This window comes from Penicillium alfredii (assembly GCF_028826965.1).
Source record: "Penicillium alfredii strain IBT 34128 chromosome Unknown utg000007l_segment0_segment0, whole genome shotgun sequence".
NCBI lineage: Eukaryota > Fungi > Ascomycota > Eurotiomycetes > Eurotiales > Aspergillaceae > Penicillium > Penicillium alfredii.
The window spans coordinates 2,401,178-2,427,495 of record NW_026622704.1 but is presented as its reverse complement, the minus strand read 5'-3'; the positions used below and the strand labels follow the sequence as shown (position 1 = coordinate 2,427,495).

General features: G+C 52.2%; 11 protein-coding genes across 11 annotated transcripts; 5 read left to right on the top strand and 6 right to left on the bottom strand.

Annotated features, from left to right (window-relative positions):
- Positions 1 to 133: 133 nt before the first annotated feature.
- On the top strand, positions 134 to 1,644 carry NUU61_005582 (F-box domain protein; the record flags this gene model as incomplete). Its single annotated transcript, XM_056656164.1, has 3 exons — positions 134 to 207; positions 259 to 424; positions 478 to 1,644. 3 exons carry the CDS (start codon positions 134 to 136, stop codon positions 1,642 to 1,644), a joined length of 1,407 nt encoding a protein of 468 aa, XP_056511777.1.
- A 551-nt stretch (positions 1,645 to 2,195) lies between these two features.
- Positions 2,196 to 4,186, top strand: NUU61_005581 (heat shock factor family protein; the record flags this gene model as incomplete). The annotated part of the gene is made up of 7 exons (XM_056656163.1): positions 2,196 to 2,509; positions 2,576 to 2,674; positions 2,740 to 2,807; positions 2,863 to 3,206; positions 3,270 to 3,339; positions 3,398 to 3,629; positions 3,694 to 4,186. The coding sequence occupies 7 exons, from the start codon at positions 2,196 to 2,198 to the stop codon at positions 4,184 to 4,186; spliced, it is 1,620 nt and encodes a 539-aa protein (XP_056511776.1).
- A 791-nt stretch (positions 4,187 to 4,977) lies between these two features.
- Positions 4,978 to 5,715, bottom strand: NUU61_005580 (DUF3245 domain-containing protein; the record flags this gene model as incomplete). The annotated part of the gene is made up of 2 exons (XM_056656162.1): positions 4,978 to 5,449; positions 5,534 to 5,715. 2 exons carry the CDS (start codon positions 5,713 to 5,715, stop codon positions 4,978 to 4,980), a joined length of 654 nt encoding a protein of 217 aa, XP_056511775.1.
- Positions 5,716 to 6,098: 383 nt separating this feature from the next.
- On the bottom strand, positions 6,099 to 8,997 carry NUU61_005579 (uncharacterized protein; the record flags this gene model as incomplete). Its single annotated transcript, XM_056656161.1, has 2 exons — positions 6,099 to 6,320; positions 6,400 to 8,997. The coding sequence occupies 2 exons, from the start codon at positions 8,995 to 8,997 to the stop codon at positions 6,099 to 6,101; spliced, it is 2,820 nt and encodes a 939-aa protein (XP_056511774.1).
- Positions 8,998 to 10,303: 1,306 nt separating this feature from the next.
- Positions 10,304 to 11,113, bottom strand: NUU61_005578 (oxidoreductase-like domain-containing protein; the record flags this gene model as incomplete). Its single annotated transcript, XM_056656160.1, has 2 exons — positions 10,304 to 11,015; positions 11,109 to 11,113. 2 exons carry the CDS (start codon positions 11,111 to 11,113, stop codon positions 10,304 to 10,306), a joined length of 717 nt encoding a protein of 238 aa, XP_056511773.1.
- Positions 11,114 to 11,266: 153 nt separating this feature from the next.
- On the top strand, positions 11,267 to 13,229 carry NUU61_005577 (uncharacterized protein; the record flags this gene model as incomplete). The annotated part of the gene is made up of 2 exons (XM_056656159.1): positions 11,267 to 12,219; positions 12,272 to 13,229. 2 exons carry the CDS (start codon positions 11,267 to 11,269, stop codon positions 13,227 to 13,229), a joined length of 1,911 nt encoding a protein of 636 aa, XP_056511772.1.
- A 628-nt stretch (positions 13,230 to 13,857) lies between these two features.
- Positions 13,858 to 14,953, bottom strand: NUU61_005576 (60S ribosomal protein eL13; the record flags this gene model as incomplete). Its single annotated transcript, XM_056656158.1, has 5 exons — positions 13,858 to 14,289; positions 14,359 to 14,517; positions 14,650 to 14,696; positions 14,790 to 14,823; positions 14,951 to 14,953. 5 exons carry the CDS (start codon positions 14,951 to 14,953, stop codon positions 13,858 to 13,860), a joined length of 675 nt encoding a protein of 224 aa, XP_056511771.1.
- A 709-nt stretch (positions 14,954 to 15,662) lies between these two features.
- Positions 15,663 to 16,937, bottom strand: NUU61_005575 (uncharacterized protein; the record flags this gene model as incomplete). Its single annotated transcript, XM_056656157.1, has 1 exon — positions 15,663 to 16,937. The coding sequence occupies one exon, from the start codon at positions 16,935 to 16,937 to the stop codon at positions 15,663 to 15,665; it is 1,275 nt and encodes a 424-aa protein (XP_056511770.1).
- A 1,062-nt stretch (positions 16,938 to 17,999) lies between these two features.
- NUU61_005574 (uncharacterized protein) lies at positions 18,000 to 21,038 on the top strand (the record flags this gene model as incomplete). Its single annotated transcript, XM_056656156.1, has 1 exon — positions 18,000 to 21,038. The coding sequence occupies one exon, from the start codon at positions 18,000 to 18,002 to the stop codon at positions 21,036 to 21,038; it is 3,039 nt and encodes a 1,012-aa protein (XP_056511769.1).
- A 196-nt stretch (positions 21,039 to 21,234) lies between these two features.
- Positions 21,235 to 22,356, bottom strand: NUU61_005573 (uncharacterized protein; the record flags this gene model as incomplete). Its single annotated transcript, XM_056656155.1, has 1 exon — positions 21,235 to 22,356. The coding sequence occupies one exon, from the start codon at positions 22,354 to 22,356 to the stop codon at positions 21,235 to 21,237; it is 1,122 nt and encodes a 373-aa protein (XP_056511768.1).
- A 580-nt stretch (positions 22,357 to 22,936) lies between these two features.
- Positions 22,937 to 24,533, top strand: arp6 (actin family protein; the record flags this gene model as incomplete). The annotated part of the gene is made up of 4 exons (XM_056656154.1): positions 22,937 to 23,415; positions 23,470 to 24,204; positions 24,270 to 24,332; positions 24,395 to 24,533. 4 exons carry the CDS (start codon positions 22,937 to 22,939, stop codon positions 24,531 to 24,533), a joined length of 1,416 nt encoding a protein of 471 aa, XP_056511767.1.
- Positions 24,534 to 26,318: the final 1,785 nt, after the last annotated feature.

The following is a 26,318-nucleotide window of genomic DNA, read 5'->3' as shown; positions in this document are numbered from 1 at the left end:
GAAAGTTGAGTATTTCCCTTGATATCTCTCTACCGCCTATCGAAAGCACTTTGGGTCATTGTAACTACAGTGACCCCTCGATCGATCCAACCCCAACATCCTCAATCCCCATGAATCCCCGGTCCCCCTCAGAATGGATCCCGACCTCGAGGTCCAGTCCATTTTGACTCGGTTCAGACATCTGGACAAATTGCATCGCCGAGTCGCGTAGGAAAACTCGCCCCCACATCCATGCAATCGACTGACCATGTGAATCAGATATCATGGCATCCTCGACCAGCTTCGTTCGGATGAATGGCGCGAGGTCAAACATCGCATTGACCCTCAAACATTTCAATGTGATCTACTGGGCAAACTCCCTATTGAGATCGTCGCGCTCGTTGCCGAGTACATGAACCTGACCGATCTTATCCTGCACCAGAGGGTATACAGACCTGTTTGTTTCCAAGGTTCAAACCACTAACAACGAATCCAAAGGTTTCCAAACGATGGCACCGAGTACTTTCGTCCCCGCTGGTCTATCGTGCTGCAGTCCATGCAACTATTGGGGCAGATACACTGGCAGGCACCCACCCAGGCTATATCAAATGCATCAAGAAGAGACTTCGATTGGAGCGAGGACAGCCAGCAGCCACAGCGACCATCCCATCTCCCCTTTCGACAGATTATGATGTGACCATGTACACGCGTGGGGTGGGCTATTCCCATGGGGTCTATGCCTGGATCGACGGGCGGACCAGTCGAACATCTATCTCCCTCTTGCATCTGTGGACCGGCAAGAATGACCATCTTACCACAGAGAACCGCGAACAACTGGTTGAGCTCCGGATCGCCGAAACCTTGATCGCTGCGGTCTCGGCACGAGGATATTGCCATGTCTGGCACCTTCACACGCAAGAGCACAAATCCTTCCGTATTCCCTCATCCCATTATCGACACTTTTTGGTTCATGGAGTCAAGGTAGCTCTGGGGTACGAGGATTACATCGTCCATTGGTGTTTCCATTCGGGGTTTACTCGGCGCATACCGACAGGAGCTCAAATTCTCGCACTGGCGCTGCATCCCCTGGAAGACCAGTTTACTGTCGTCAGGGAAGAGGCTCCCTACTACACTGCCACAGCTCCCCCGGGGCGTTGGATGAAGACCGCACAATATTCAGTCAATCCCCGGGATGAGTTGGATCGGATTGAATCAGAGTGCTTCATGGATCAATTCTGTTATGACTGGATTGAACCAATTTCCCATGAACAAGAAGTCATCCGTGGTCAGAGCAGTGCCCTGATGCTCCGACCGGGATTCTCTCACGAAATTGCATTTCCTTTCTTCTCATTGGAACTAGCAGACGACCGTGTGGTAACCCATCTCATACCAAATCTCCCAAGAAAGTTCTCGAATTTGGTCTCCGTGAGCCAGGACATAATCTATGCGCCCCAAATAGCGGCTGGCACGCTGGCAATTCTAGATTCTCGACGGTTGAGCCCCTGCGGTTATAAGCACTGCATACAACGCATGGTGGCATGTCCTAAGGATTGCTGCTGGGTATTCGGGGATAGCGAGTTCGTGGTCATAGTCGGATTCGAGACAGTGCAGATATGGAGTCTTGATGAGACCTGGCAGGCATCCGTGATGGAGAATTGGGGATGAGTGATATGGAGGCATATAGAGTCGACCAAACCATACAACTTGATTGAAATCGCATTCCTGCCATCTATTTCTTTTTTTCTTTTTCTCAAGAAATCAATAATTGCCCTAAATTGCCTATACATTCCCCCCCGGTCCACTCAGCCTCATCCCTGCTCTTCTCCCATTTGCAGATCGCGCCTTTCCGCCCCCTTCCCCGCAGCCTCAACTTCAAGCTCTCTCTCTCTCTCTCTCTCTTTCTCGCTCCCTCGCTCTTCTGTCTTGATTTCTACTTGCGCTTTTCGATCTCATCAACCCCATCGCTAGTTCTCAATCCGGTGGCGCCATGACCCAAAGGGTGACTATCCGTTGATCTGCGCCTCTTGGCCTGGGCTCCTGATCCTTTCCCACGTTCTTCGGCACGAGCCAAACGGTCCACGATCGCGTCCCCATAACACCCCTCTTCAACCTTTCCCCCTGATTTTCGTCGCACGCCCTGCGTGAGTCAGGTGTTGACCGTTTACCGTATTTTTTCTTCCCTTCTCCCCACCCCACTGCCGTTCTTTCTGCGCGACATGAGTGGCCTCGCCGATCCTCCATCCAGAAACGCAATTCCCGGCGCAGACGCCCGGGGCAGGACTCGAAATCTTCCTGTTCTCTCGTCTTCCGGTCATCATTCATCCGGAGCGATGGAAATTACTCCTTCTTCGCCCGCGATGGGCGGTGGCGCCCCCGCCCACGGCAGCCCCGATGGCGACCGGACCAACGCAATCAACACCAATGGCTCCGAAGCCGCCGGTAACAATATCTCCAACCCAGCAATTGGAGCTGCAGCGGCAGCTCAGCAACCAAAAGTGGTGCAAACTGCATTCATTCACAAGCTCTACAAGTAGGTGCTCTTTCGGACTCCTGCGCTGCTTGCGCCTCTTGTTTGGTTTTCTCACCCCCAAGGCAGCATGCTCGAAGACTCCAGTATTCAACATCTGATATCTTGGTCGAGTACCAACGATAGCTTTGTCATGTCTCCAACTTCAGAGTTCTCGAAAGTCCTAGCGTTAGTTCTGCCAGCTTCTTCGCCTCGTCCTGTGAACACTCTGGGCCACTGACACGACCTCGCAGTTCGTACTTTAAGCACACCAATATCTCTTCCTTCGTCCGACAGCTCAATATGTACGGGTTTCACAAAGGTGCGTCGCTCTGAGAGAATAGTCTAAGCCAGCAGTTGTTGACCGAGACTGGTAGTGAGCGATGTGTTTCATACAGGGTCCCCAGACTCTGCGCTTTGGGAGTTTAAACATGGGAATGGCAATTTCAAGCGAGGTGATCTAGTTGGTCTACGTGAGATCAAACGTCGCGCTTCCCGGCATGCTCTGATCCATCGAGACTCGTTCCCTGGTCACAAAGCTCCTGTGTCGCAGCCCGGGACACCTGCGGAACCCATCCCGGATGCGACTGAAGCCAGGCTGATGAACTTGGAACACACCCTTTATGACATGCATAATCGTTTATCTCGTGCCGAGGAAGGCAACGCGGCGCTGAATTCGAGATGCCAGGGCATGGCCGAAAGTCTCACAAAGTGCTACAATGTATGCACGCTGTCCCTCGCTACTTGGAGTATGTCTTGTCTTGGCTGACTCACCTGTGTTTAGTGGACGCATTCTATTTCGCGATTTCTGTCGGTCGTTGTGCCCGACAGGGAGAGCTCTCTCTTCCGAGATGGTATGAAACGAACTGTACCATAGTGTCGAACCCATCGTGACTGACTGTCTTTTTGTAGTCTCCAACATGCAGAGAGAAGTCGAAAAACACATTGAAACCGTTCGCGCCCTCGAGAACCCCCAAGAGCCGCTCATGCCGCCGCGGCAGCCGTACTTTGCGAATATACCTGTTGAATCGGGCCCGCCGCTGTCCCCGCGCCAATTACCCCAGGACGATGGTCGTCGACAGTCTATAATGGATCCTTCTCGATCAAGCATGATTCGGCCGCCCGTGCCCCCGCATCTTGCTGTGTCTCCCCGTCGCTACGGATCGATTGGGGGCGCCAACTCCGCATCAACCTACAGTCGACCGCAGCCACCCCCGTTCCGCCACCACAGCCAATGCCCCATCCGCTTTCGATCTCGACTCCCCCGGGCCTAACCTCGCCCGCCGCCACACTTCCGCGGACATTCGGCAGCATGGTTGGTCGCCATCGGCTGCTTCTCCTTTCCCTCCTGGCAACCCCGCTAGTGGCCCATGGCCTCCGTCGCCGCATCGGACGCCGGTATCAAGTGATCAGCAGGTTCGCGACGTGTTGGCTCAGTACGAAATGGGTGCTCCCCGGCGCTTTCAGGAATCTCGTCATGCTACTCCGCCCGCGAATGTCGAGCCCTCCCCATCTTTGCTCGGCGTTGACAATGGCTGGACGTTAGGGGGATCCCGATACCCTCGGCACGAATCCTCACTACCCGCAACCCGCCGTTCCAGCATGGCAAGCAACGTGCATTCGCTGCTTAACCCTGCTGATACTGCCGAAAGACCCGATGAGGACCAACAGGATGACCGCAAGCGAAAACGGCTGGAGTAAACGACAAGCGCCAGAGAAATACCTAGCACGACAATCTTGCAAAGCCCATTTATACGTATACTGCCCCCGCATCTCCCGCCATTGGAAACCGTCTCCGTTTTCCCATTCCGTCTACATAACTCTGACAGGCCGCGCATCCCCTGTCTCCATTTTATTCATTGGACTGCACCTGTATAACTGAAAGCAGCATCGGATCCTGTTCTGGCTATCTCTCCATTTCGAAGAGGATCGACAGCTTTGATTCCTGCGTGATTGCTTCTGTAGATGTCATTTTTCTTTCTATTTTGCCCCTATTCCTTTTCATTTTTGGACATTTTGATCCAGGTGGAGGCTCGCCAGTTCAAGTGAAGGCTCTGGTCATCATCATTCTCAGCATATCATATATACCCTTGGGTTGGACGGAGCAAAACAAAAAAAAACACGGATTCTTGCAGCATCTAGAGCAAGAGCCTGGAATCGAATTGTATTATCTGCTGTTCATTTCGATGTAGGTTACTGGATTGACCATGCCTCCACAGCCAGGCCTGTTGCAGGTTTGTCCACGAAGTCACTTCATGGATCCATGCTCTCCATCGGAGTAGATTAAGACCCAACCGGACACCCGGAACCTCATCGGCTCGGAGCCGAGGGCCAAGGACGATGTCACTCGTACTGTTCGGGCCATAGTCAAAGGTTCCAACATGGAACCTCTCATTGCTTTGTCCAGGAGCCGCTGCTCACTGGATGCCGCAGAGGGAAGAAAAGATATTCGAATATTCCAATAGAGAGGCAACCTCCAGAAGCAGGCCAATTCACCTCTTCTTTCTCTTCTTGGCCCTCTCAGCCAGAATCTCATCCAAATAGCTCGTCGCCTTCTTTTTCCCTTTCGACCGCGCAGGCATTGGTTTAACAGAAGCCATCTCGCCGTGCTCAGAGTGATTGGCACCGCTATCAGGTGCAGATGCCGAAGGAGCCTGCTGAGTGACTTTTCTCCTCTGCTGCTTCTTCCCTACCAGCGCGGCGCGCCCTTCCTCCTCCTCCTCATCGTCGTCATCCGCCGTATTCTTGTCACCGTGGGTCTGCGACGTATGGGGGTTTGATGGCGAAGAGCCCGTGGCGGACGCGGCACCACCAGGTCTCGAATTGGCCGCAGCGTTTGCCTTCATTACCTTTTGGTAATTCTTGCCGAGCAATTGTTTGCGCAGTTGGTCGTTTGAGCCCAGCTCGGTGCGATTCCAGCTTCCGTCGGCGGCTTTTTCGGGGAGGGGTGCACCGACTCCCAGTCTGCAGAAATGGAAGTGTCAGCAATGAGAGGACACCAAATGAGACGACAAAAAGAAAGAAGGAGAGGGAGGGAATAGAGCTGACGTTTCTGGTACCGCTGTGAATATCTCATCTTCCTCGCGCTGTAGTTCCTCCTCGGACTTGGTGTTGGCGAGTTCGTCTGCGTTCTGTTCTGGAAGCCATGATGCGACGAGGCGTTGGCTGCGCGAGAGGGCGACGTTGGCGCGGTTGAGAATGACGTCGGACTCGCTTTTGGAGAAGGCCATCTCTCCTTTTTTTTTTCTCCCTCTCGGATGTTGCATTGGGATCGGCGCGTTGCTTTTTTTATGGCGATTTCAGGCGGTGAGAGCGGATCTATGAAGGGTAACGGTACACCAGGACAAGGCATCCATGGATGGATATTGATCAATGATAATGAGTATGTTAAGATTTATGCTCATGTTTTAATAAATCTACAGATTCGAGGGTGACTGATAATGTACACGCGGCGAAATTTCAAAACTTCTCTCGCCAAAAAAAAAAAAAAAAAAAAAAAAAAAAAATCTAGTCTAGTGTGGATACACATCTATTATACAGGCCGATCTGGCCCAGACTTCCTTGCGGAGAGCTGAAAGTCCAGAGTGGGCAAAGTTGAAACATGCTAGATGCCTCACGAAGAGCTATTTTGCAGAACAGATGCATAATCGTCCCACTTGTCGGCATGGGCGGAGATCGTGGGGATTCGGTTGAGGTCTCGATCCAGCACATCCCGGAGGGTTCGGTGGAGCGTTGCAAATAAAGCATTGCGAGAATGATACAATGCAACTTTCTCCCCGTAAGAAAGGAAAGAATTGCGCCCGGATGCCAAGGATTCGAATGCCGCTTCAAGGGCCTGCAGGGATCTTCAGTTAGCATACAGAGTGTCCACCCTAACACACCGAAGAGGGAAGGAGACTGGATTAATAACTCACATCGTCAATCGCATTGTACAACTCAATCACATTCGTGATGGCGTCGTCACCCTCGCCTCCTAGCTCCACTTTTCTGCTATTGATGCCCACTTTCAGCCACGAGCCCGAGGCTAGAAACTTGTCGTTCCGTTCCAAGTTGCCCCCAAAGAGGCATGCTATCAATGGGGTAATGTTGGACGTGTCAAATAGCATCGGGAGATTATCGGGAAATGACTGTTTCCGGTTGAACAACGTCAAAGATGATTTCGAGACCTTGGGGTTGTTCACGCTGGTCATTCCCATGAGGGCGGCGGGATCCGTTTGAGTATAATATCTGCTTTGAACGACTGGGATAGCGATCTGGGGAAACAGGCAATGTAGCAACAGCGCCTTGATGAGAGGCACATGGTGAGAATTGGTGTTCAGCTCAGCTCCACCGAACCGGTGTTGGTAATCGATCTTAGTAGCCTGCCATCTCTTGATGAGCTTAGCTCGAGCCAGGACATGTAGCATATGGCGAGCCGCGATCGACATCTGTCGATACGAGGGGAAATATATGTTGTGTTGAATTGCATACTGCCAAGCCATGCGTGGACTTTCCCCATGCCAAACATCCCGAACAGCCTTAAAAGCATTGATGTAACCAATCTGGTCGCTGGAGGACTCGCCGGCAAAGGCCCGGACACACTCCGCGATGACCTGGCGGTCCTCGACACTGACCGCCCGACGAAACAGGGAGGTGCCATCGCTCATTGACCCGAGAATCAGTAGAGGGTCCAGGCAGCGGAAGATGACGCCGAGGATGATCAACTTGCCCAAGGCCGGGTTAATACTGAGCTGACAGAGGATAGAGCCGAGACTGGTGATGTTTTCATGCTGGTCCAATGCCTTGAGTCGTTTCAAGGATTCCGTTGCGATGCGCACCTTGGTATCTTCTGGTGGTTCAATGGCCCGCCGGAGGATGGCCGAGAGGGATTCTTCAGGGGAGGCCTTTCTTGTCCGCAGACAGGTTTCCCGGAGATCACTTCGGACAATTTCCGGGGATTTGGTGATCCGGAGGGTGTCGAATCGCTGCTTCGTTCCAAGAAAGAAGTATTCGCCTGGCTGAACTCGACCTGCGCGCCCAGCCCTTTGGAGCGCACTGGATCGACTGACCCAACAGCAGGCCATTCGGTGAGAGCTTGCCTTTGAATCGAAAATCATCTCGTTGACTTTGCCGGCGTCAATCACGTACCGCACATCCGGGATCGTGAGAGAAGCCTCAGCTATGTCTGTCGAGAGGATAATTCTTCGACAACCATCCGGCACCTCGAGAGAGAGTTTCTGTTGTTCTTCCTGTAGACTGGAGTGCAACTTCACGACTCGATATCGAGTTTCATTGGATAAATCAATCCCCATGAGTTCCCCGTAAGTTTGAAGATCTTGTTCCAGGGCGAAGATGTGGTTAAGACCCGGGAGGAAAACCAACATGGAGCCATCTTTGGTTTTGGACAGGAGGTAGAAGAGAGTCGCGCAAATTAACCCGTAAGGCATCAGCCGATCCTCATCGTATGGGTCCAGGTCAGCCAAAGATGCGGAAGAACCCCCGTTCTCTGCAAGGGAATCTTGTGTCTCGGACTCATTGGAACCCTCACCACCAAATTGTTTGGCGTGGTTGGCCAAGTAATCCCGCGTCATATCTTGTTCGAAAAACAGGCGAAGGTCTTTGTTCGAGTAGAACTCCTCTAGGGTGGTAAGTAACTCTTCCAGGTAATGTTTCTTCACCTCGAAGCTGCGGCCGGCAATCGTGAGATGTGGAGCAGGGATAAGCGTCCCATCTAGGGCCTTGTTGCGAAAGTAGGAGGAAAACAGGTCGACATCCACAGTTGCACTCATCACGATAATCTTGGGCACAGGGGCTCCAGTCGCTTGGCGCTTTTCCACGTAACGCTTCAACAACAACATAACCAAATCGATGCCGACATCCCGTACGTGGACTTCATCGAGTATAATGTGGGACAGTGATTGTAGCCGGGCGGACGAGTCCTGTAGGAGATTCAAAAAAATCCCAGTGGTGCAGTAGGTGATCGTCCCTCCCCCGTCAAAAACAGGCGATTTACGATCGAACCGTACATTGTAGCCAACGGAACGACCAACTGGTTCCGCTCTTTCGTCGGCAACTCGATATGCCAGGGATTGTGCTGCTATGCGCCGTGGTTGGACGCACATCACCCTGCAGTCGAGCCCAGCGTGATTCTCAATTGCATCATCGACGATTATCTGAGGCACCTGAGTTGACTTTCCAGAACCAGTCTCAGCCACGATGATGCTGTAGGTGTGATCCTTGATGAGACCGAGGAGCTGTTGCTTGTGATGGGCCACAGGTAAGATAGGCGTCCCAGCAAGCTCCCGTGAATTTCTGAGTTTTCGGATGGTTTTCAACCTTGCATACATCTCTTGCGATAGCTGCTTTGTATTGGGGGAAGCGATAGGGAGGCGGTTCTCTCGTGGTCGTGGTTTTGTCAAAGGCTGCATGTGGTTCCGGACCGTGTCTCCAGCTTTGACCAATTCCTGCGTTGCCCAGCGCATCATGAAAAGTAGGTCATCATCGACGTCGAGCACGGGATGAAGAGAGGCCATCTTTTTCAATCTTCCCCAAGCCCCAGTCTCCTGTAGCTTGGACATGAGAAGCGCTTGCGCCTGGCTTTTTGCCTTGCCCTGTTATCATAGCACGTGGTTAGAACAAGCCGGATCCCAGAAATACACAGGAGAACGCACTGGATTTATATCCGCCGCCACTACCTCCACCGGCCCTTGAGAGCCCGGAATATGAAGGGTCATGATACACGAAGTAACAGGGCCATGACGATATGCCGTATCAAGTTTTATCTTACCATCTTGCACCAAGCGTCGAAAGATGTCTTTCTGGGACTGTCTTGGGGTTACGTATGAGATGGTGGCAGAATCCGGTGACGATGCAATGGATGTTTCCTTCGTGTCATTGATAACCGAGTATGATCGCGTACCATCCTGGGGCTCGGCATCTTTATGTTCCAAGTTTGGATGTGATTCGGCGGCAAGATGGTCTCGGGATTCATCGAGATCGGCCAACCCGCGTGCGCATTGCTGTCGCGTGGCGGAAAGTCGAAGAGATTTTGTCGACCGCCTGTATTGCTCCAACGCGTTTTCATTTCCAGCGATAGTCGCGTTTGTCTTACCACCTTCGAAAGATGACTGGGTAGAAGCACCGGCTCGGCATGTTACGTGTATTTCTCGTCTTGTAGACCGCGGCAACGCGGACCGACTGCGGGCCCGACAGGAGGCATCGGGACGGGGTTCGTTTCGGGCGAGTAGGCGCGTTCGATTGAGGGTCCGGAGACATGTGGACGCAGTTGTTCCGATCGTCATGGTATTACCTTAGTCTTTCACCGTGAGATATGGCCCAACATGCACACATTGCGGAGAGATAGCATGTCCTCGTGTGTTTCGGCGCTTGGAGACTCTGCAGCAAAACTCGAACAAGAAAGGGTATCTGTACAGAAGGACCCTATGGCGCCAGAATTCCGCCAACAAGTAAAGAAACCAGTGGTTGGCGTGGTTGGAGAGGACAATGAGGGAAGGCAAAAAAAAAAACCCCCGGAGGCCGATAGTCTTGGCACGAACCGTGTTCCACGCGATAGACCGTGTCAACTGAACTAAATAACAATAATAAGATATTTAATGATGATATTTAATAAAATATAGACATCTCACTAAATATCGAGCTGAAATAAAACAGTCGTAGCTTCGTTTGTAATCTCTATGTACAGTCTATCTACTTGTATATACTGCCTGTCCTCTACCTGGTAGACACAGCGAGATTCTCCTCCACATATATCACAGGGAATTGACAACAAGAAGAGTACAGAATCCCCCTGATCACCAAATAACAGGCCGCCTGAAGTACTCAAGGCGTAGCTGTAGCCTCCTTCTGATGCTTCACGCGCAATTTCTTTTCGGTCTTCATGAATTCGCGAATCCCGACGGGGATGCCACCGAATAAGTCATCTTCTTGGCTCGGCACAGTCCAGTTGGTTTCGCTGCCACCACCATCGTCATCCATGCTATGGCTGGCTGAGTCAACCTCGGTTCGTGGCGCCGAACGCATATCCATTGTTCCCTTTACGGAGCCGCCTTTTGCCTTGGCATTTTCGACTCTGCCAGCCCACTCCTCCATCTCATCGCGAAAATCATCCCAAACGCAGTGTACACAGCCACTCATGCAGCAATTGTCCGGTTCATCGGGCCGGGGTGGAATGGGAACCCCGTTGATTGTTTTCCACATTGACTTCGGCGGCGCTTCGCCTGGATTATAGCGTGATGAGCGACCAGGGCCAGCAAGACGAGTACCGAATACAATCGACATTTTATCCTGGGGTGACTGGGGCTCGACGGTCGTTCCCGGTATCGGCTTGTCATCGGGCCGAAGGGTGGTCGATCGCGAAGTTGGCGGATGGCTAGGATACGGGGAGCGGGAGTTGAGGATCAATGAATAGTATCCGGAAAGCGGATGCGCTTGAGAGGAATCGGTGTCGTCCTCACCGGTATCCTGGGGTTTGTGGGCGGCGGACTGGTTATGGGCGCTCATGCGCCTAGGCGTGGGGTCCAAGGCATAATATCTATGAGAATGGGACAAAAGGAATGGTCTATTGCGCAAAGAATATTGGAGCCAAGTTCTCCGAAGCGAGTGTCTAGTGCCTGCCAACAGACACTCCATGGTGTTGAGGTGGGAGAAACAAGATCGACGGAATCCTGGAATCTGCGCAAGGCGATTAAGTCATACTGCAAACGGTGCAAACTCCACGCATGCATTGTTTATGCGACTCCACCGTTGCCCGCGAGTTGCTCGGTTGCGATATCCCACGCGAAAATGCCATCCCCTCCTAAACGACGCAAAACTAGCGAGACCACTGGCGTCGCTGTCGCGCAGACCATTGATTCTGGAAATGACACGCGCCCCTCAGACCGGCCCTCCTTCCAGTCCCCTACTAGGGCAAGCCTGGCACGAGCACACCCCGAAATCTTAGAGCGCGCGCTCAGCAGGTCTCCAAGTCGCCGACCGACTAGCAGAGGAAGCCAGAATGGCCGACCAGAAAGATCTGAAGCCAAGTCTTTTGGACTGCGCGACCGCAAAGCTTTTCGACCGTCGCTTAATGTTTCTGCTAGTCCCCTAAATCGACCAAGAATGTCTGGCGGCGCGCCTGTTTTGTCACCCAACAGACGCTCGAGTGGCATTCAAGCATTTTCAAAGCCGCCTCGCAGAATTTCCCACAAGATCGTCCCCTCCGATTTCATGTTAGGATCACCAGTCGGAAAGCAAATCCAGCCCGCCGAGCAGTCACAGTCAAACACTCCCGAGGATCAACTGGCATTGGAATTGGGTAGTGCCACAAAAGATGCTGCTATGGATCTAGGCCTGGATGGCGCGTTTATGGATGACGATCCACTTGAGCCCGAGCTTCCTCCCACTCCGACACAGCTGGGTCTGGAGAAGGCCCCCGACCGGCCCAAGGGGCTATTGAGTAGCAGCCCGAGTTTGCGGCATGAGAAACGAATCAAAAGACGAACAGTCGATGCATTCCAAGGGAGTCCATTGAAATCTTCGAGGGTTCAATCACCTAGCCCAGAAGACTCGGATGATGCAGAACTAGATTCGAGACAGGAGCTGTCGGCTGCTGTGCTGGAGAAACGCAAATTGCGAAAGAGCCTGGCTGCAGAATTGCAACAACTAAAGAACGACGTGGCAGAGCTAGAGACATGGTCAGGGAGGATAGACTCTGAAAAAGACTTGACAGCCCATGCAAAGGGGCTTGATCGGTTCCTGTGAGTTTAATGGACGAGCCCGAAACAGATGAGATTACTGATTCAATTTCAGCTCCTTGCTCACCTCAGAAGAGGCATCACACACGAGTCGCTCCGTGCCCCAGCAAGCGCCTATGCCAATATCGTCCCTTCTTTCCACATTGCTTCCATTCTCTGGCAGAATATCTCGACCGGCGCGCCCAACATCGCCTCTACCAACCAACCCGTTTGCGCTGCAAGAAGCGTCGAAAGCTCGGTCGTACCTAACAGTGTTTGCGCCGCTGACACTCAGCGCGCATACAAGCCGGTCCTCGTCCCGCGAGCCCCAATCTCTGTCTGAAATGCACACGTTGACATTCACTGCCCCCCCTTCATTCCCAGCCAATCTTTATACTGTGACTGTTGTCTATGAGACCAACCCTGAAACACAGTCCCTTGTCTCTGTCTCTGTACCAACAGGCAGCGAGAGTAAGAAACGACGTGTGCCCGAGGTGCTTCGCCGATGGATCGAATCCCGACTGGAAAATCTACTTCTCAGACTCGATGTTACGACTCTGTGTTGGGGTATCAACCGATACTGGGAAGCATCTGTTGAACGTGCTCGGTTATGGGCTCAGATTGAACACAACCACGGTAGTCAAAGGCCCACGCGTGGCCGGAAAGATACTGGGCCTGCAAGTGAAGCAGGTCACATTGTTTCTGATCTGCGACGTCTAATCCCGCACCTTGAGCGCAGCACAATGATCATCAACCCCAAGTCATCAGACAACAATGCACGAGTGCTACTATCAAATCCGTTGACCATTGATGACTGGACCGGCGAGCCCCAGCTACGACCCGAAATCAGCATTGCGGCCGTCAGTGTCAGCAATGATTTGAGCAGGAAAATTGATCAGGAGACGAAAAAGCTCTTTCATACTTTGCTGCACGAGAATGGAATGCCCAACACGCCAGGGGAAGGTGGCATTCATATTGACGCCATCCTACGGGCGACTGAAGGTGCCCTTGGGGCCTTGTTTGGCCGCACTTGATATGTTCTGGTCCCACCCGTGAGATTATAGGTCGTCAATGGTCGTGTAGACTTTTCTTTCCGAGATACTATAGCATGGTTTTTGGGGCTTGGTCGATGAATAAACGAAATGGAATGATTTAGATTAATGTCAATTTGAGACCAAAGGCATTGGTTAAAACGTACATAGCACATGGAGTGGGCGCGTATTGGGAGAAATACAAGTTGAGATTACTATGAGACTATGAACCGTGGAGATTTTGAGATCAAAGAGCATCCGTTCATTGTGACATAACCTTGCAATGGGACATGGGCCAGCATCGTTCCCCCGTAGCCCTTAGGAACCCCCGCTAGATGCTTTACTAGAACCACAACTCGATCGAGGTATGGTCCTATCAAGGACAAACATCGAGCGCTGTCCAGGCCACACGGACCAGGAGTAACAACAAAACGGTCGTGGATGGAGAAATTGGGCGGTTTTGTATTTCGAGAGGATCTTTCGAGTTCTTTTAAGAGACAAAAAGGATAAAGGGGGAGAGGGAGAGAGGAATCAGTTTCCAAGAAGATGAGGCGCCACGACATGCCACAGTACACTAATCCCCGATCCGAAAACCGACCCGATCATCATCATCAGCAGCAGGGAATCACATTTATTTCTTGGCCTCCGCCTCCTCAGCCTTGGCCCGGGCGCGCTTCTCACGGATACCACGGTGGCGAGCCTCGGAGCGGGCGTCGCGCAGACGGCGGTAGGCAGCCTCCTCGCCCTTGGGCAGCGAGTCGCGCTTGACCTCGGTGACGGCCTCCTCGGGGGAGAGGTTGTTGATGGGGAAGGTAGCACCGACACGGGTGGCGATGCCCTCACGCTTGCCGTCGGCGAGAGCGGCCTTGACGGCCTTGACGTCCTCAGCGGAGGAGTCGAGCTTCTTGAACTGACCGCTCTTGCGGGGGAAGAGGATCAGGCGGGCCTTGTAGTCCTTGAGGCGAGCGACGTTGGCGACCAGCGACTCCTTCGAGTAGTTGGTGCGGCGGTGGTCAACCGAGATGCCGACAGTGGGAGCAAGCTTCTTGGGGATGCCAGCCTCCTAGATCGTGCGAAAGAAAAATAAGTCTTCGTTCCTTGCCGTTTGATATTCTTAGGAACTCAAATTTACCTTCAGCTCAGCCAGGGTGAAACCACGACCGGCACGGACACGGCGGTTGTACTTGACAGTCGGGCAGTGCACAACGGGACGCAGCTTGTCCACCGGACGGGGGGCAACAGCGGCCGCCTTGGCGAGACGGGCCTCACGACGACGGTGCTTCCGGCCGGGCTAGACGATCGCAAAAAAAAACTATGTTAGTTGATCGAGTTTCCGTCGAATGACAATTTTTCCCCATTCCGCTAACTCGCGACGTCGTTCGGTAGGGGTAAAAATTGATTATGGATGTGTTCGAGGTCGTACCTGGTCGAAGTGCACGCGCACACGACGCTCCCAGTCCTTGCGGAAGTCTACCCAAAACCAGTCAGTCCATCGATTCCTTGATTTTCAATTCCAGCAGTCGATTTCATTAAACAGAAACCAAGCCGGGCGGGATCACTCACGGTTCTTTTGGATTTGGTTGTTGTGCTTGATCGTCTATATGTCCCACAATCCGTCAGCCATCTCAACTCTGCGATCGCCGATATTGAAGTTCTTTGTTCCGTGGAGTCGAATTGGCGATATTCTCCATTCTCTTTTCACTCAGTAGGGACAGGAAACGCACCATGTTGACGGATGAGGATCGAGCCGGAGGGTCGTCGAAGGTTGCTGGTCGAATCTCCCTTCACGGCAGAAAATGAGGTTCCCAATTTTCGTGGTGTGGCCGCTTCGCCGCTTCACCGCCTCGCTTAGCGAGCCCTAACTAGTCCTAGTCGGGCAATCTGCCAGACCACACTTAGTCATCTTTTTTTTTGCCCCAGGCCCACAAGGCCCACCTGCCCAGGTGGGCGTGGGTATACTTCCATAGATCGTTGACTACATCATATCACTTAGTGAGCCTGGATATACCAGATACGCTGATGAAAGTTTGAACGTAGTTGCCAGATAGCTATTATTCATGCAATCCCTTTTATGGGACTCAGCAAAGCTTGATTTCTATTGTACAGCCGTACACTGCCATAAGTAGCTCAAGAATGCTATTCCAAAGCCAGTACCCAGTTACGTCAACCCCCCTCAAGTCTTTGTAGTCCATACCGAAAACTCTCAAATTGCTGGATACAAAAGACTGAAAAAAACACAAGTGCAATATGGTTTTGCAAACCGAGAAAATATTGCCACAAGGGTCGCTAGTATCAAACACCGCATGCGTTCATTATTCGTGATGGTTCCCGCCGAGAGCGTGTCGTAACATCAAGTGAGAAAAGAAGAGCAGCGCTAGGTCATGAATCATATCCAAGTCGACGGCACGAGGGCGCGCACGGACTTGTGTCGTAGTTTTAAGCTTCAATGCCCAGACCCACACGGTTCGTTCTTGACTTCTTTGTGGTTGTACCACTCTCCTCGGAACCTGCCTTGCGCTTGGTGGAATGGTTCCGCCCAACGCCGGGTTTGCTCACTTGACCAAATAGCTTCGTTTGGAGCAGGGTGCTGCTTTTCGGGACACCAGACCGCATTTGCGGATACGGCGACTCTGGGCCTTCTTCCCCGGCCTCCGAGACAGAAAGCGAGACAGTGCTATCGCTGTCGTAATGATTGTCGCGCATGTTCCCCAAGGGCGTCAAGTAATGACGCTCCTGGCGGGCCGAACGCGGGTGGTTCGGGGTCATGGGGAGAGATGACGGATGAGCGCCATAGGCAGCATGGGGTTCGGACAGACGATTGGTAAATTTGTCGGCAAAGAGAAGAGCGGCAAGGCCGTCGGTCTGCTCGCCGCGGCAAATTGTTTGGAGCTCGCTCTGCATGCTGGGCGACAGGGAGCCATAGTTGAAAATTTGGGAAAAGTGACGGCGATTGTCCTCGATGCGCCTCTTCAGCATTTCGTTCTGCTCCGTCAGTTCCAAGGACTTGGCTGTAGAATCATCAATGGCCCGCTTGGCTCGTCGAAGTCGTCGGTCAAGGACCGTGTTGACGCTCTCCAAGTCTTGCGACCGCTGAACGGCGGCCAGATACTCGTCCTTGGTGACCGACTGGGACTGCTGGGGTGTGAGAGGCTCGGCGGGACGCGAGCGACTCCGATACTCGGCACTCTGAAGAATTTCCACTTCTCGTTTAGCGAGCTGATGCTCGACCTCGGCGCGCTTGACCGCTTCATTGCTCGCAAAAGAGACAAGACTATTCTGCAACTTGAAGTGCAAAGCCGACATGCGAGACTCCTGAGCCACGGCCAGAAGATCCTTCGCGATCGTTCGGAGCTGCGTCTCGCTGGCATTGTCGATGTCTTCGGTGGTTGGGAGATTCTCCGAGGCTCCATAGGCGTCGCACAGCGACTTGTCTAGGTCGGCCGGCGCCACCAGCGATGGGCTTAAGGAGCGCGAATGAGTGCGGGACCGGCGAAGAGGCGCTCCGGGAATCTGAGTCGAGGGAGGGGGAGTCATGTCGGATGAGGAGAGAGGCGGGGGCGAGAGGAATTTGTTTTTGTCGGCTTGGTCTTTGGCCATAGCGCTCAGCTCCGGCGATGGTGACAAAGTGGCCCGCTTCACTGATGTGGCCGGAACAATTTCTGCTGGCGCTGCCAGAGAACTTTGCGACAAAGAATTTGCGTGATGGGACATAATTGTGGATGATGTGTATGATCGTCGGGAAGACCACGAGGGCTGTATACCGTGGGGAGCGGGTCCTCGCACTATGTTCTGAATCAGCATTGAGCGAATAGCAATTGGAGGGTGATCGAGCGCATACCGGAGAGTGATTAAATCCAAACTTCAGAGTCAATAGATTCACCGGATCACCCTGCGCCTAGAGTGTCGCCCGGGGAACCAGATAATCGGATCGCAAGATCGCAGAGATGACAGACGATCTGGGGAATCAGGGGGGGGGGGGGGAGACGAAAGGAGTCAAGGGTTTTGAATTCTTAAACAAAGAAGAAATCAGACAGAGAGGGTGGGGAGTTTTTGACTTGCAATGTATGTGATATGATCATAATGAGGGGGGCTGGGAGGCTGGGAGCGGAATGCCCCAGCCTCCGGTCACGGGACACCCGCAAGCAGCAGACTGCGTTGGGCCGGCAACGAGCCGGATCATGATATAGTGAGATTTATAATAAGAATAAGAATAATCCATGGATATATTCAAAATATTGAGATCTATAGATATCAGATAACAATGCTATGTGGATTGTCGTATAGAATTTATTCATTATAAGTCGTTCTCGAAATTGACTTCTGACATTTGCACGGGTATACTTACGTGGGACCCTTGGAATGTAAGAAATCAACGCAAGGGGCACCGCATGCGACAGCCCAGCCAACTTACACCTCGCTTGACTGGGGTACTTCGAAATACCTGTTGGGGTTATGTACCTGGCGAGGTCCCTTAGGTACCCCGGGTGTACCATGGAAATGGAGACTCGATTGTTGCCTCAGGCATCACTACCCATCCCCCGGTGATGGCAAAAAGTAAACAAATCCAATGCTTTGTAAACCTCAATTCACGGCGATCAGCCCTTGGTCCCTGGATTGATCCCAATTTCTTTTCTTCTAAAATCTTTCTTTGAGCTGTATCACCCCCTCCCCCACCGTCCACATTCTTTGTTCGGTTCTTGGCTGTCGGACATGAACTCCCGCATTCTCTCTACTCCCTGACCAAAAGAACCTTCGGAGTCCCTCCCGGCCATCATGGAACGACAACCTAAACCGAGTGGCATCCCACGATTGGCATCCAGATTGCCCTTGCCCACGTCCACGTTGAAACCGATCAGACCTTCTCCCTCCCGAGAAAGATTGCAGGCCGATCCGGGGTTGGACCATAACAGGTTACGAAGACCATCCCATGAGTCGTTGTTCAAGAAACCTCCGCCACGCCATTCAACACCCACTAAACCTCGGGTCACGACAGCTCCGAAGCAAGACGAACCTCAAGCTGCAGCGGATGATGTAAAAATTCCAGAAGATGTGAGCGTGTCGGCGGAGGAAGATGGCGCATCGGCTCAAGAACCCCGCGGGCGCCTGCGCGAGGAGCGCCCATCTTTGTCAGAGCGCACAATGGAGACCATAGCGCAGATCCCGCCATCCCCAGCGTCAGTCAGAAGGCAGTCCAGCTTTTTCAACGGGGCCAGCCCGATACGTTCGCCGTCTCGAACGCCGTCGAACGTGTCTAGCTACTCGAGGTCACCATCCAGATCGTCTTCTAGCCAGCAGAATGGCAACGATTTGCTAGCGCAACCAGTATCCAAACTTCGGCTTCCTTCTAGGTCGCGCATGTCGACTGCTTCCTCTCTGTCAACATTCAATGCCGCGGATGCGAATGAGAGCCCTTCAAAAATGAGGCAGTCATCGGCAAGAAACAGTGTTGCAATGGGAGAAATTGCCATATCCGAGGCCGCATCGCCGCTCAAAAAGCGTCCGTTGAATCTGAGCGTGTCTGGAAGCAACAAGGACACGCCTGGAAAGAATTCAACTCCTCGCCCCTCTCCGAACAAGACGTCTTCAAACACTCAAAAGTCAGAGATGGGCCCTCCAGAGCGACCGCTCCATGTACGGAAGACACGGAAGGCCAAACCAGGATCGCCCTCGACTTTGAGAACTCCCTCGGCTGCTTCCCGATATGCGTCTACGTCTTCTCATGCGCAGGACGAGCTTTCGCGGGATCAACAGGCAGAGAGCGAAAACAGAAAGGTCTCCAAATCGTCGAGCGCGCTCCGTGAAAGCATTGCTAAAGCCAAAGCTGCGCGAAAGGCAGCGGCAGAGGGTGGAAAATCTGCTCCTCAGGCCGCACCTGCCGATCAGTTGGGAAGCGCTGATATCCAGGATCCGTTCAATCAGCTGCCCAAGGGATCCAACCCTGGGGTCTTAAGGAAGCGCGTGGAGACGGCCCGCTCGACAGGCCTGCTGAATATTGCAGCTTTGTCTTTGACAGAGATTCCAAAGGAAGTTTTGACGATGTACGACTTTGATCCTGACAGCTCTTCCAGCTGGTTCGAGAATGTAGATCTCGTCAAGTTTATCGCCGCAGACAACGAGTTGGCTGAGGTATCGGATGCTACCTTTCCCGATATTGACCCTGAGAATTTTGACCCGGACAGCGATGATCGGGGGTTGCAATTTGGTGCATTGGAAACCCTGGATTTGCACGGCAATGTGCTGCAAAGTCTGCCGATGGGACTCAGGTGGTTGCAGCACTTACGCTCCCTCAATTTGTCGCACAATTCCTTGAGCATGGAAAACATCCAGGTTATCATAGAGATCCCGTCTCTGACGGACTTGAAACTGGCGAATAACCAATTACAAGGGCCATTGCCATCCGCGATCTGTGGACTCCGCGATCTGGAGTCGTTGGATCTTCGTGGAAATGCTCTGACCGAGCTCCCTCAGCAACTAGCTGAATTAACCTGTCTCAAGATGTTGGATGTGAGTGACAACCAACTTGTCACTCTGCCATTTGAGGAATTGAGCAAACTTCCTTTGAGAACACTCAACTGCCCAAATAACAAGCTGGAAGGCACCCTTATCCCGGCCTCGGTGGACCGCATGGAGACATTGCAATCCCTGAACGTTGCCAACAATGTGGTTGAGAATTTCTCGGCGAATGAAATGCTTGCATTTCCCAGTTTACACACTCTGCTGATTGGCGTGAATCGCATTAAACATCTACCTTGTGTGTCTTCATGGCAATCACTTTTGATGCTCTCAGCCGAAGACAACAGCCTTGCAGAGCTCCCATCTGGACTTGTGGAACTCAAGAAAATTAAGACGGTCGATTTCACAGGGAATGATATCTCGCGCCTGGATGAAAAACTTGGGTTCATGGAAAGCCTTTCCACACTCCGAATCGCCAACAACCCGCTCCGGGAGCGAAAGCTTCTGAGCATGGACACCGAAGAAATCAAACAGGACATGCGAAACCGATGTGAGCCTGATCTTCAAGATACAGATGATGAGGGCTCGGTGGCCACGCAATTTACCCTCGCACCGGAGACCCCAACACCAGATAGTGCCTGGCGCATCAAGCCTGGAGGTGTCCTTGACCGATCACACTCTGATATGACAGATTTGGAGACCGAAAAATTGGAGGTAACTTCCTTCCAAGATATCCGCTGCTTCTACCTGCAGCATAACGAGCTGCGTTGCTTTCCAGTCCCAGCACTTGGAATGCTTGCACAAGGTTTGGTGGAGCTTGATCTGTCGCATAATCCATTGAATAGCTCTGACCTGGTTTCTTCAACGCTTGAATTGCCCAAACTTCAGACGCTCACTTTGAACGCCGCCAGTCTGACAACACTTGAACCACTCATGACCAATCTGGCTGCTCCGTCACTGGCATTCCTTGATGTCTCCAACAATCGTCTAACGGGCTCTCTGCCACGCATTCGACAAAAGTACCCCGAAATCAAGACGTTCCTGGCCTCTGATAACCAGATTTCTCGGCTTGATTTTGAAGCCGTTCAAGGGCTGCAGGTTCTAGATGTTGGTAATAATGACATCGATTTTCTTCCGCCAAAGATCGGCTTGTTGGGAGCTGAACGCTCACCTCGGAACTGGGGTAATGGATCGGCCTTGAGACGATTTGAGGTCGCAGGCAACCGATTTCGTGTTCCTCGATGGCAGGTAGTTGCCAAAGGAACGGAGGCTGTCCTGGAGTTCCTGAGAGAGCGAATACCTACGGCGGAGCTCCCTGAGTGGGAAACCGAGAATGAGCCCACTGCCGAAGAATATTGAATTCGATACCAGCACTCGGCAAGCTGGGATCTGTCAATGTTTTGTGTATACTACTTAGACCATTTCTTTTCTCTTTCTTCTCATGCACATATTACCAGCATCACTGTGGATGCTATTTGTTGGGTTATTTCTCTTCAATACGATGGTATTTTGATAATGCAAAGGTTTCTATTTACATTGCTGTGCCGAGCAGCGTCTATTCAGGCCCTGCAGCAGCATCGATCGGTTTACTGACCTCGTCCACGACTTTGAGCCATGTTTTTGACCATACTGTAAATTTATCTTCCGCTTGTGTCTGACCGTTCGCTCCATTGGCAGCATCCCAGGGGGCCATAACCACATTTACCGCCTGCACGGCACACTTCTTCGTACGCACCAGGAATCGGGCCGACTTGGCTAGATTGGCCTCATAGAGAGCGCCGGCAGCTTCGTCGACGTGATCCGGAATGGGTTGCAGGCTCGCCATCAAAGACTGCAGCCTCGTAACACCCGACAGCGAAGACGAAGGTGTCGTCCCCGCTTTTTTGAGTCGATTGTTAATGATCGCGGGATATACTTGGGCGATGGGCTTGAGAAAGCGAATGGTAGACTTCTTCTGTTCGTGTGAAGCAGCAGTGTCTTCATCGTCGTCTTCGGAATCATCATCTCTCGCCTTGGCATCGTCATCGCCCATGAGATCGTCGAAGAACGCATCGCCCTCTTCGTTCGGGTCCCACTCTTCGATCTCTTCAATTGCGTCTCGCACGAGGTCCCTCCATTGCTCGACGCGTCGCATGACGAATCCTACGACCCCCTTCGTCGCAACATCCGTCACTGTCTCGCACGCATCCCACACGCGACCCGTGGCAAGTGTTACGGCGTCCTTCTCGAACTGGGTCAGCTCGGCTTCTTTCTTTGCCGGGTTCTCCTTCTTTGCGCGGTCCTTCTGGTCTGCGACCCGCTGGACCTCCTGCACCAGAGTCGAGAGTTCGGTTAGGGCGGTTTTCGACAGAACTAAGATCTCGGAATGGAACGCTTTGGTATATTGGGTCGGAGTCACGAGGAGGGCGGCGGTGACAAGCGAGGGAAGGACCGAGTCATTCAGGTCGCGGATCACACCGGTCACGGCGGTATGTGTGAAGGGGGAGGAGATAGCTAGCAGCGAGAGTTTCGTGACCTGCGCTTTGAGAGCGGCCGAGGATGCCGATAAGAGGGGCAGGGCTTCGGCATCTTTGGGTGTTTCGGCGCGGCCGGCGGCCGAGGTTGCGGAGAGGGCGTCTTGGAACTGCCCCAGCAGGGCCACGGTTGTCGACAGAATGGTTGATAGCTGCTTAGACATGATGAAAGGCGCAGCGCCCACCGTTCGCGTATCTCTTGAGTTGAAAGAGATAAATTTCGTTTGAATTCTGATAACGCGGGGCTGATTAGGGCTCGGCGGGATCACCTGCGATCTTTTCTGGTTCGGGTCGATCCCCTCGCCGCTTTTACAGGAAAGCTTGCTGGACCACGATAAACAAACCCCAGGATGGAGCTTTGCTTTGCTTTGATATATGGTTCAAGTTATAGTGATTTCTTGTCCGATATTGGTAGAAAATGTAGCGATTCGTTAAAAAAAGTATTCAGCTTAAGAATCCAATCCACTAAGCTCTTTCATACATCTATACGCCAAATTTATATACTTTTTTGGTCTTGTCCTGCTGGACTCCAATGCACACGACATGAAGAGCCTCGAATGTATATCCCAGCTTCAGCATTGGCCATAAATAGTTCTATACCACAAATTAATCTGCTTAGGTTGATCGCTAAATTCCATTGGACAACACAACGTCCGGGGATGTTTTGAGTCAAACAAGACAAACACCAAACAGTGACATTTGGGTCCGCGGTGCTTTACAACTTCTCCATTCCTTTGACCAAGTATGGGAACAGCCAAGACCCGGGCTCCTCCGAAGGCCGCCACAGAGCCAAAAGTGACGCGACAAATACCCCAGAAGACTTTCGTGCTTGACAATGGTGCATATGCAATCAAAGCCGGCTATGCTCCCGAGCTACCATCCTCCGACGAGGCCGCGCTCTCGGCCTGCTCCTCGGTCCCTAATGCCCTCGTCAAGACCCGTGATAATCGCGTCGTTATTGGTGCACAGATCACCACGAATGTGAGCGATTGGAACGAGGCAATGTTTCGCCGCCCCGTGGAGAAGGGGTATCTTGTGAACTGGGAAGCGGAAAAGGAAATCTGGGAGCAGTCTTTCTTCGATGAGAAGACGGCACGGAATAAGAACACTCGAGTGGCTTCCCCCGAGGAAACGACGCTGGTGCTGACCGAGGCGCCCAATACTCTGCCAACGCTACAGCGGAACACGGATGAAATGGTGATGGAGGAATGGGGGTTTGGTGGGTATGTGAGGTGCTTGGGTAAGATCATTGAATACCCACCGTTAAGGTCATCCAGGTCAATACTGATATGTCATTCAATTGAAGGCCCGACACTCAACGCCTGGAACGAAATTCATACCCTATTCGGCGACTCGATTACCCCGAACCCTGATTCGGTGATCGCGCCTGCCGATTGCTTGTTGGTAGTTGACTCGGGCTACTCCCATACGACTGTGACCCCCGTTTACAAAGGCCAAGCCCTTCAGCGTGGAATCCGCAGACTTGACATTGGAGGGAAGCACCTGACAAACTATCTCAAGGAAATTGTGTCGATGAGGCAATACAACATGGTGGATGAGACATACATCATGAATGAAGTTAAGGAATCGGCTTGTTTTGTGAGCAATGATTTTGCTGGGGATATGGAACGGACCTGGCAAGCAGGCCGGAAGCGCCAGGCTGGTTCCGAGGAGGGCGTGGTGGTTGACTTCGTGTTGCCTGATCCCAATGCGGGCAAGAAGGGCTTCATGAGACCACACGACCCCCTTCTACATGCAAAAAAGAAGAAGGGTGCTCTTTCGGGACTTAGCGCTGAGGTCCTGTCAGAAGATGTCCTGGTTTTGGGCAACGAACGCTTCACTGTTCCAGAGCTCTTGTTTACTCCAAAGGATATTGGTATGAAGCAAGCCGGAGTCCCCGAAATCATTATTCAAAGCCTGTCTGCTTTACCTCCGGGCTTGCACGCCGCTTTCCTGGCGAATGTCCTGGTTGTTGGTGGCAATGCATTGATTCCAGGCTTCATGGAGAGACTGTAAGTTCTTATGGACAAGCGTGTGGGGTCCCAGCTTTAACTAACCTCATTTTTCTATCTTGAAGGGAAACTGAACTACGGCAAATAGCCTCGGCTGAATGTGTTGTGAGAGTGCGCCGGGCTCACGAGTGAGTGGTCTTGCACCCTATTACAGGCACCGAACAATGCTGATATGTATCCAAAACAATAGTCCTATTCGCTCGGCATGGCTCGGAGCATCTCGTCTCGCCAACAACCGAGAAGAATTGAGCAAGGTTGCTATTACCCGACAGGAATATCAAGAGCACGGGTCTACATGGGCTGGTCGACGCTTCGCTGGCACTGTGTGAACGTTAAGTACAGTGGTCAAGCTGACAAATTGGGAAAATTCGGAGTCTTGCGCAGGGAGGCGTTTTGTAGCTTTATTAATGATACCCCTGGCATAATGATCGGTCGATATGAAATCTTCCAGAAAAGCCTACCCTGTTTTATCTCAGCGTGCTCTAGATTTACTCCAGTAGGGAGCCCATCCATGGGTGCTTTGACACCAGATGACGGAGTGATTACCAGTTCTCGCCCTGATGCTATCCAAATGGGGTCTTGTCTAGCCGTTCAACCATGGATCTGTTCATGGGGAACAGGAAGAGGCAGCGGAATTAAGAGTATTCTCTATTATTACGATCCAAGACAATTATAGCTCAGTTGGCTACGATCATGAGAGTTGCACCGCACACCCTTTGGCATTTTTCAAGAGTACTAATTTTCCAAGTGTCACTAGAGCTGGCCACAGAGCTACAAGAACCCTGATCAGCTCTTCGAGGATTTTATGACATGAAGGTGTGTTGGTCATTGTAAGATCATGCTCGAGCTGACCAAGGTAGGCATTAATTACCCTTAAGAACGACCCAGGGTCACCGAGACCTTTTTGGGCAGGACAGACTCAAACAGACTCAAACAGTGTTTGTGAGATCCTCGGTTAGCTTCAGGGAGTGGTATTGCCCTATGTCACTATATAAGAAGCTCTGGTCTTTCGTGTTATGGGGGCATAGATGGAAATCGACAACAAAGCTAGGCAGCTACAAGGTAGCAGTCTCCTTTTCGACCAGAGATGAAGATCTTCCCAACCTACCTGACAACAATTGTCGCAGCCGTGTCGAAACTCAATGGCCAAAAAGGATGTCAAACGCCAAATCTGGACCGGGCCTTGGACGGGCCATCGCGAAGATGGAGTGACATCAACAACCACACAGGAGACGAGAGAAACAACCTAGTCTCTGGCCAAGGCTTTTGCCACAAAGTGCCAAGGCATTTGAAGCACCGTGCTGAGAACGGAGTCAGGGCGCGATTCCGCTGCTTCACCTCCAGAAAGGGATCATCAACTCGGGAGTCAGTATTTTCCATAGTCCATCCCAGACGCCAGAGGTGCTGACCAGATCTAGGGCGTGTACAGGATGCTGCAAACAAATCCGAACCAGCGAACTGGTGTCTGCTCCATGCGAGCATAAGTATTGCCAGCTCTGCCTGAGCCGGATGGGACAGGTAGCATTACAAGACGAGCAATTCTTCCCTGTCCGGTGCTGCTCACAGGAAATCCCTGCAGAACAGATTTTCCAGACGAATCGGCACAGAAAGAGCTGCTATAAATCACGAGCAGACGAGCGAGCCACCCCTCTCGCTGAGCGCTGGTACTGTCCTCGGAAGAGTTGTGGTCGCTGGATTCCCCTGAAAAATATCGCAACGTGGAGGAGAACTCAGAGATGCCCCTATTGCCGGGCAAAGATTTGCTCACAGTGCCATGATATTGTCCATGGGGATTTGGAGTGCTCCGAGGATCCGGATTTCGAGGCAGTTCAGGAACTGGCGCAGCGTCATCAGTGGAAGCGATGCTACCACTGCCAGGCAGTGGTTGAGAAAACAGAAGGCTGCAGCCATATTATCTGCAAATGCGGCGCAGAATTTTGGTGTGTGGCTGTTTTTCTTTCTTCGGCTCTCTCATCTCCACACATTTTGGAAATGTTTCATGCTAACTAGGACCAGCTATACTTGCGCCTATCCATATTCTCGGTGCAAGTGCGGGAAGAGCCCTCTGATGCAGGACAATAACGAGCTAGAGTTGGATGAAGACCTTGATATCC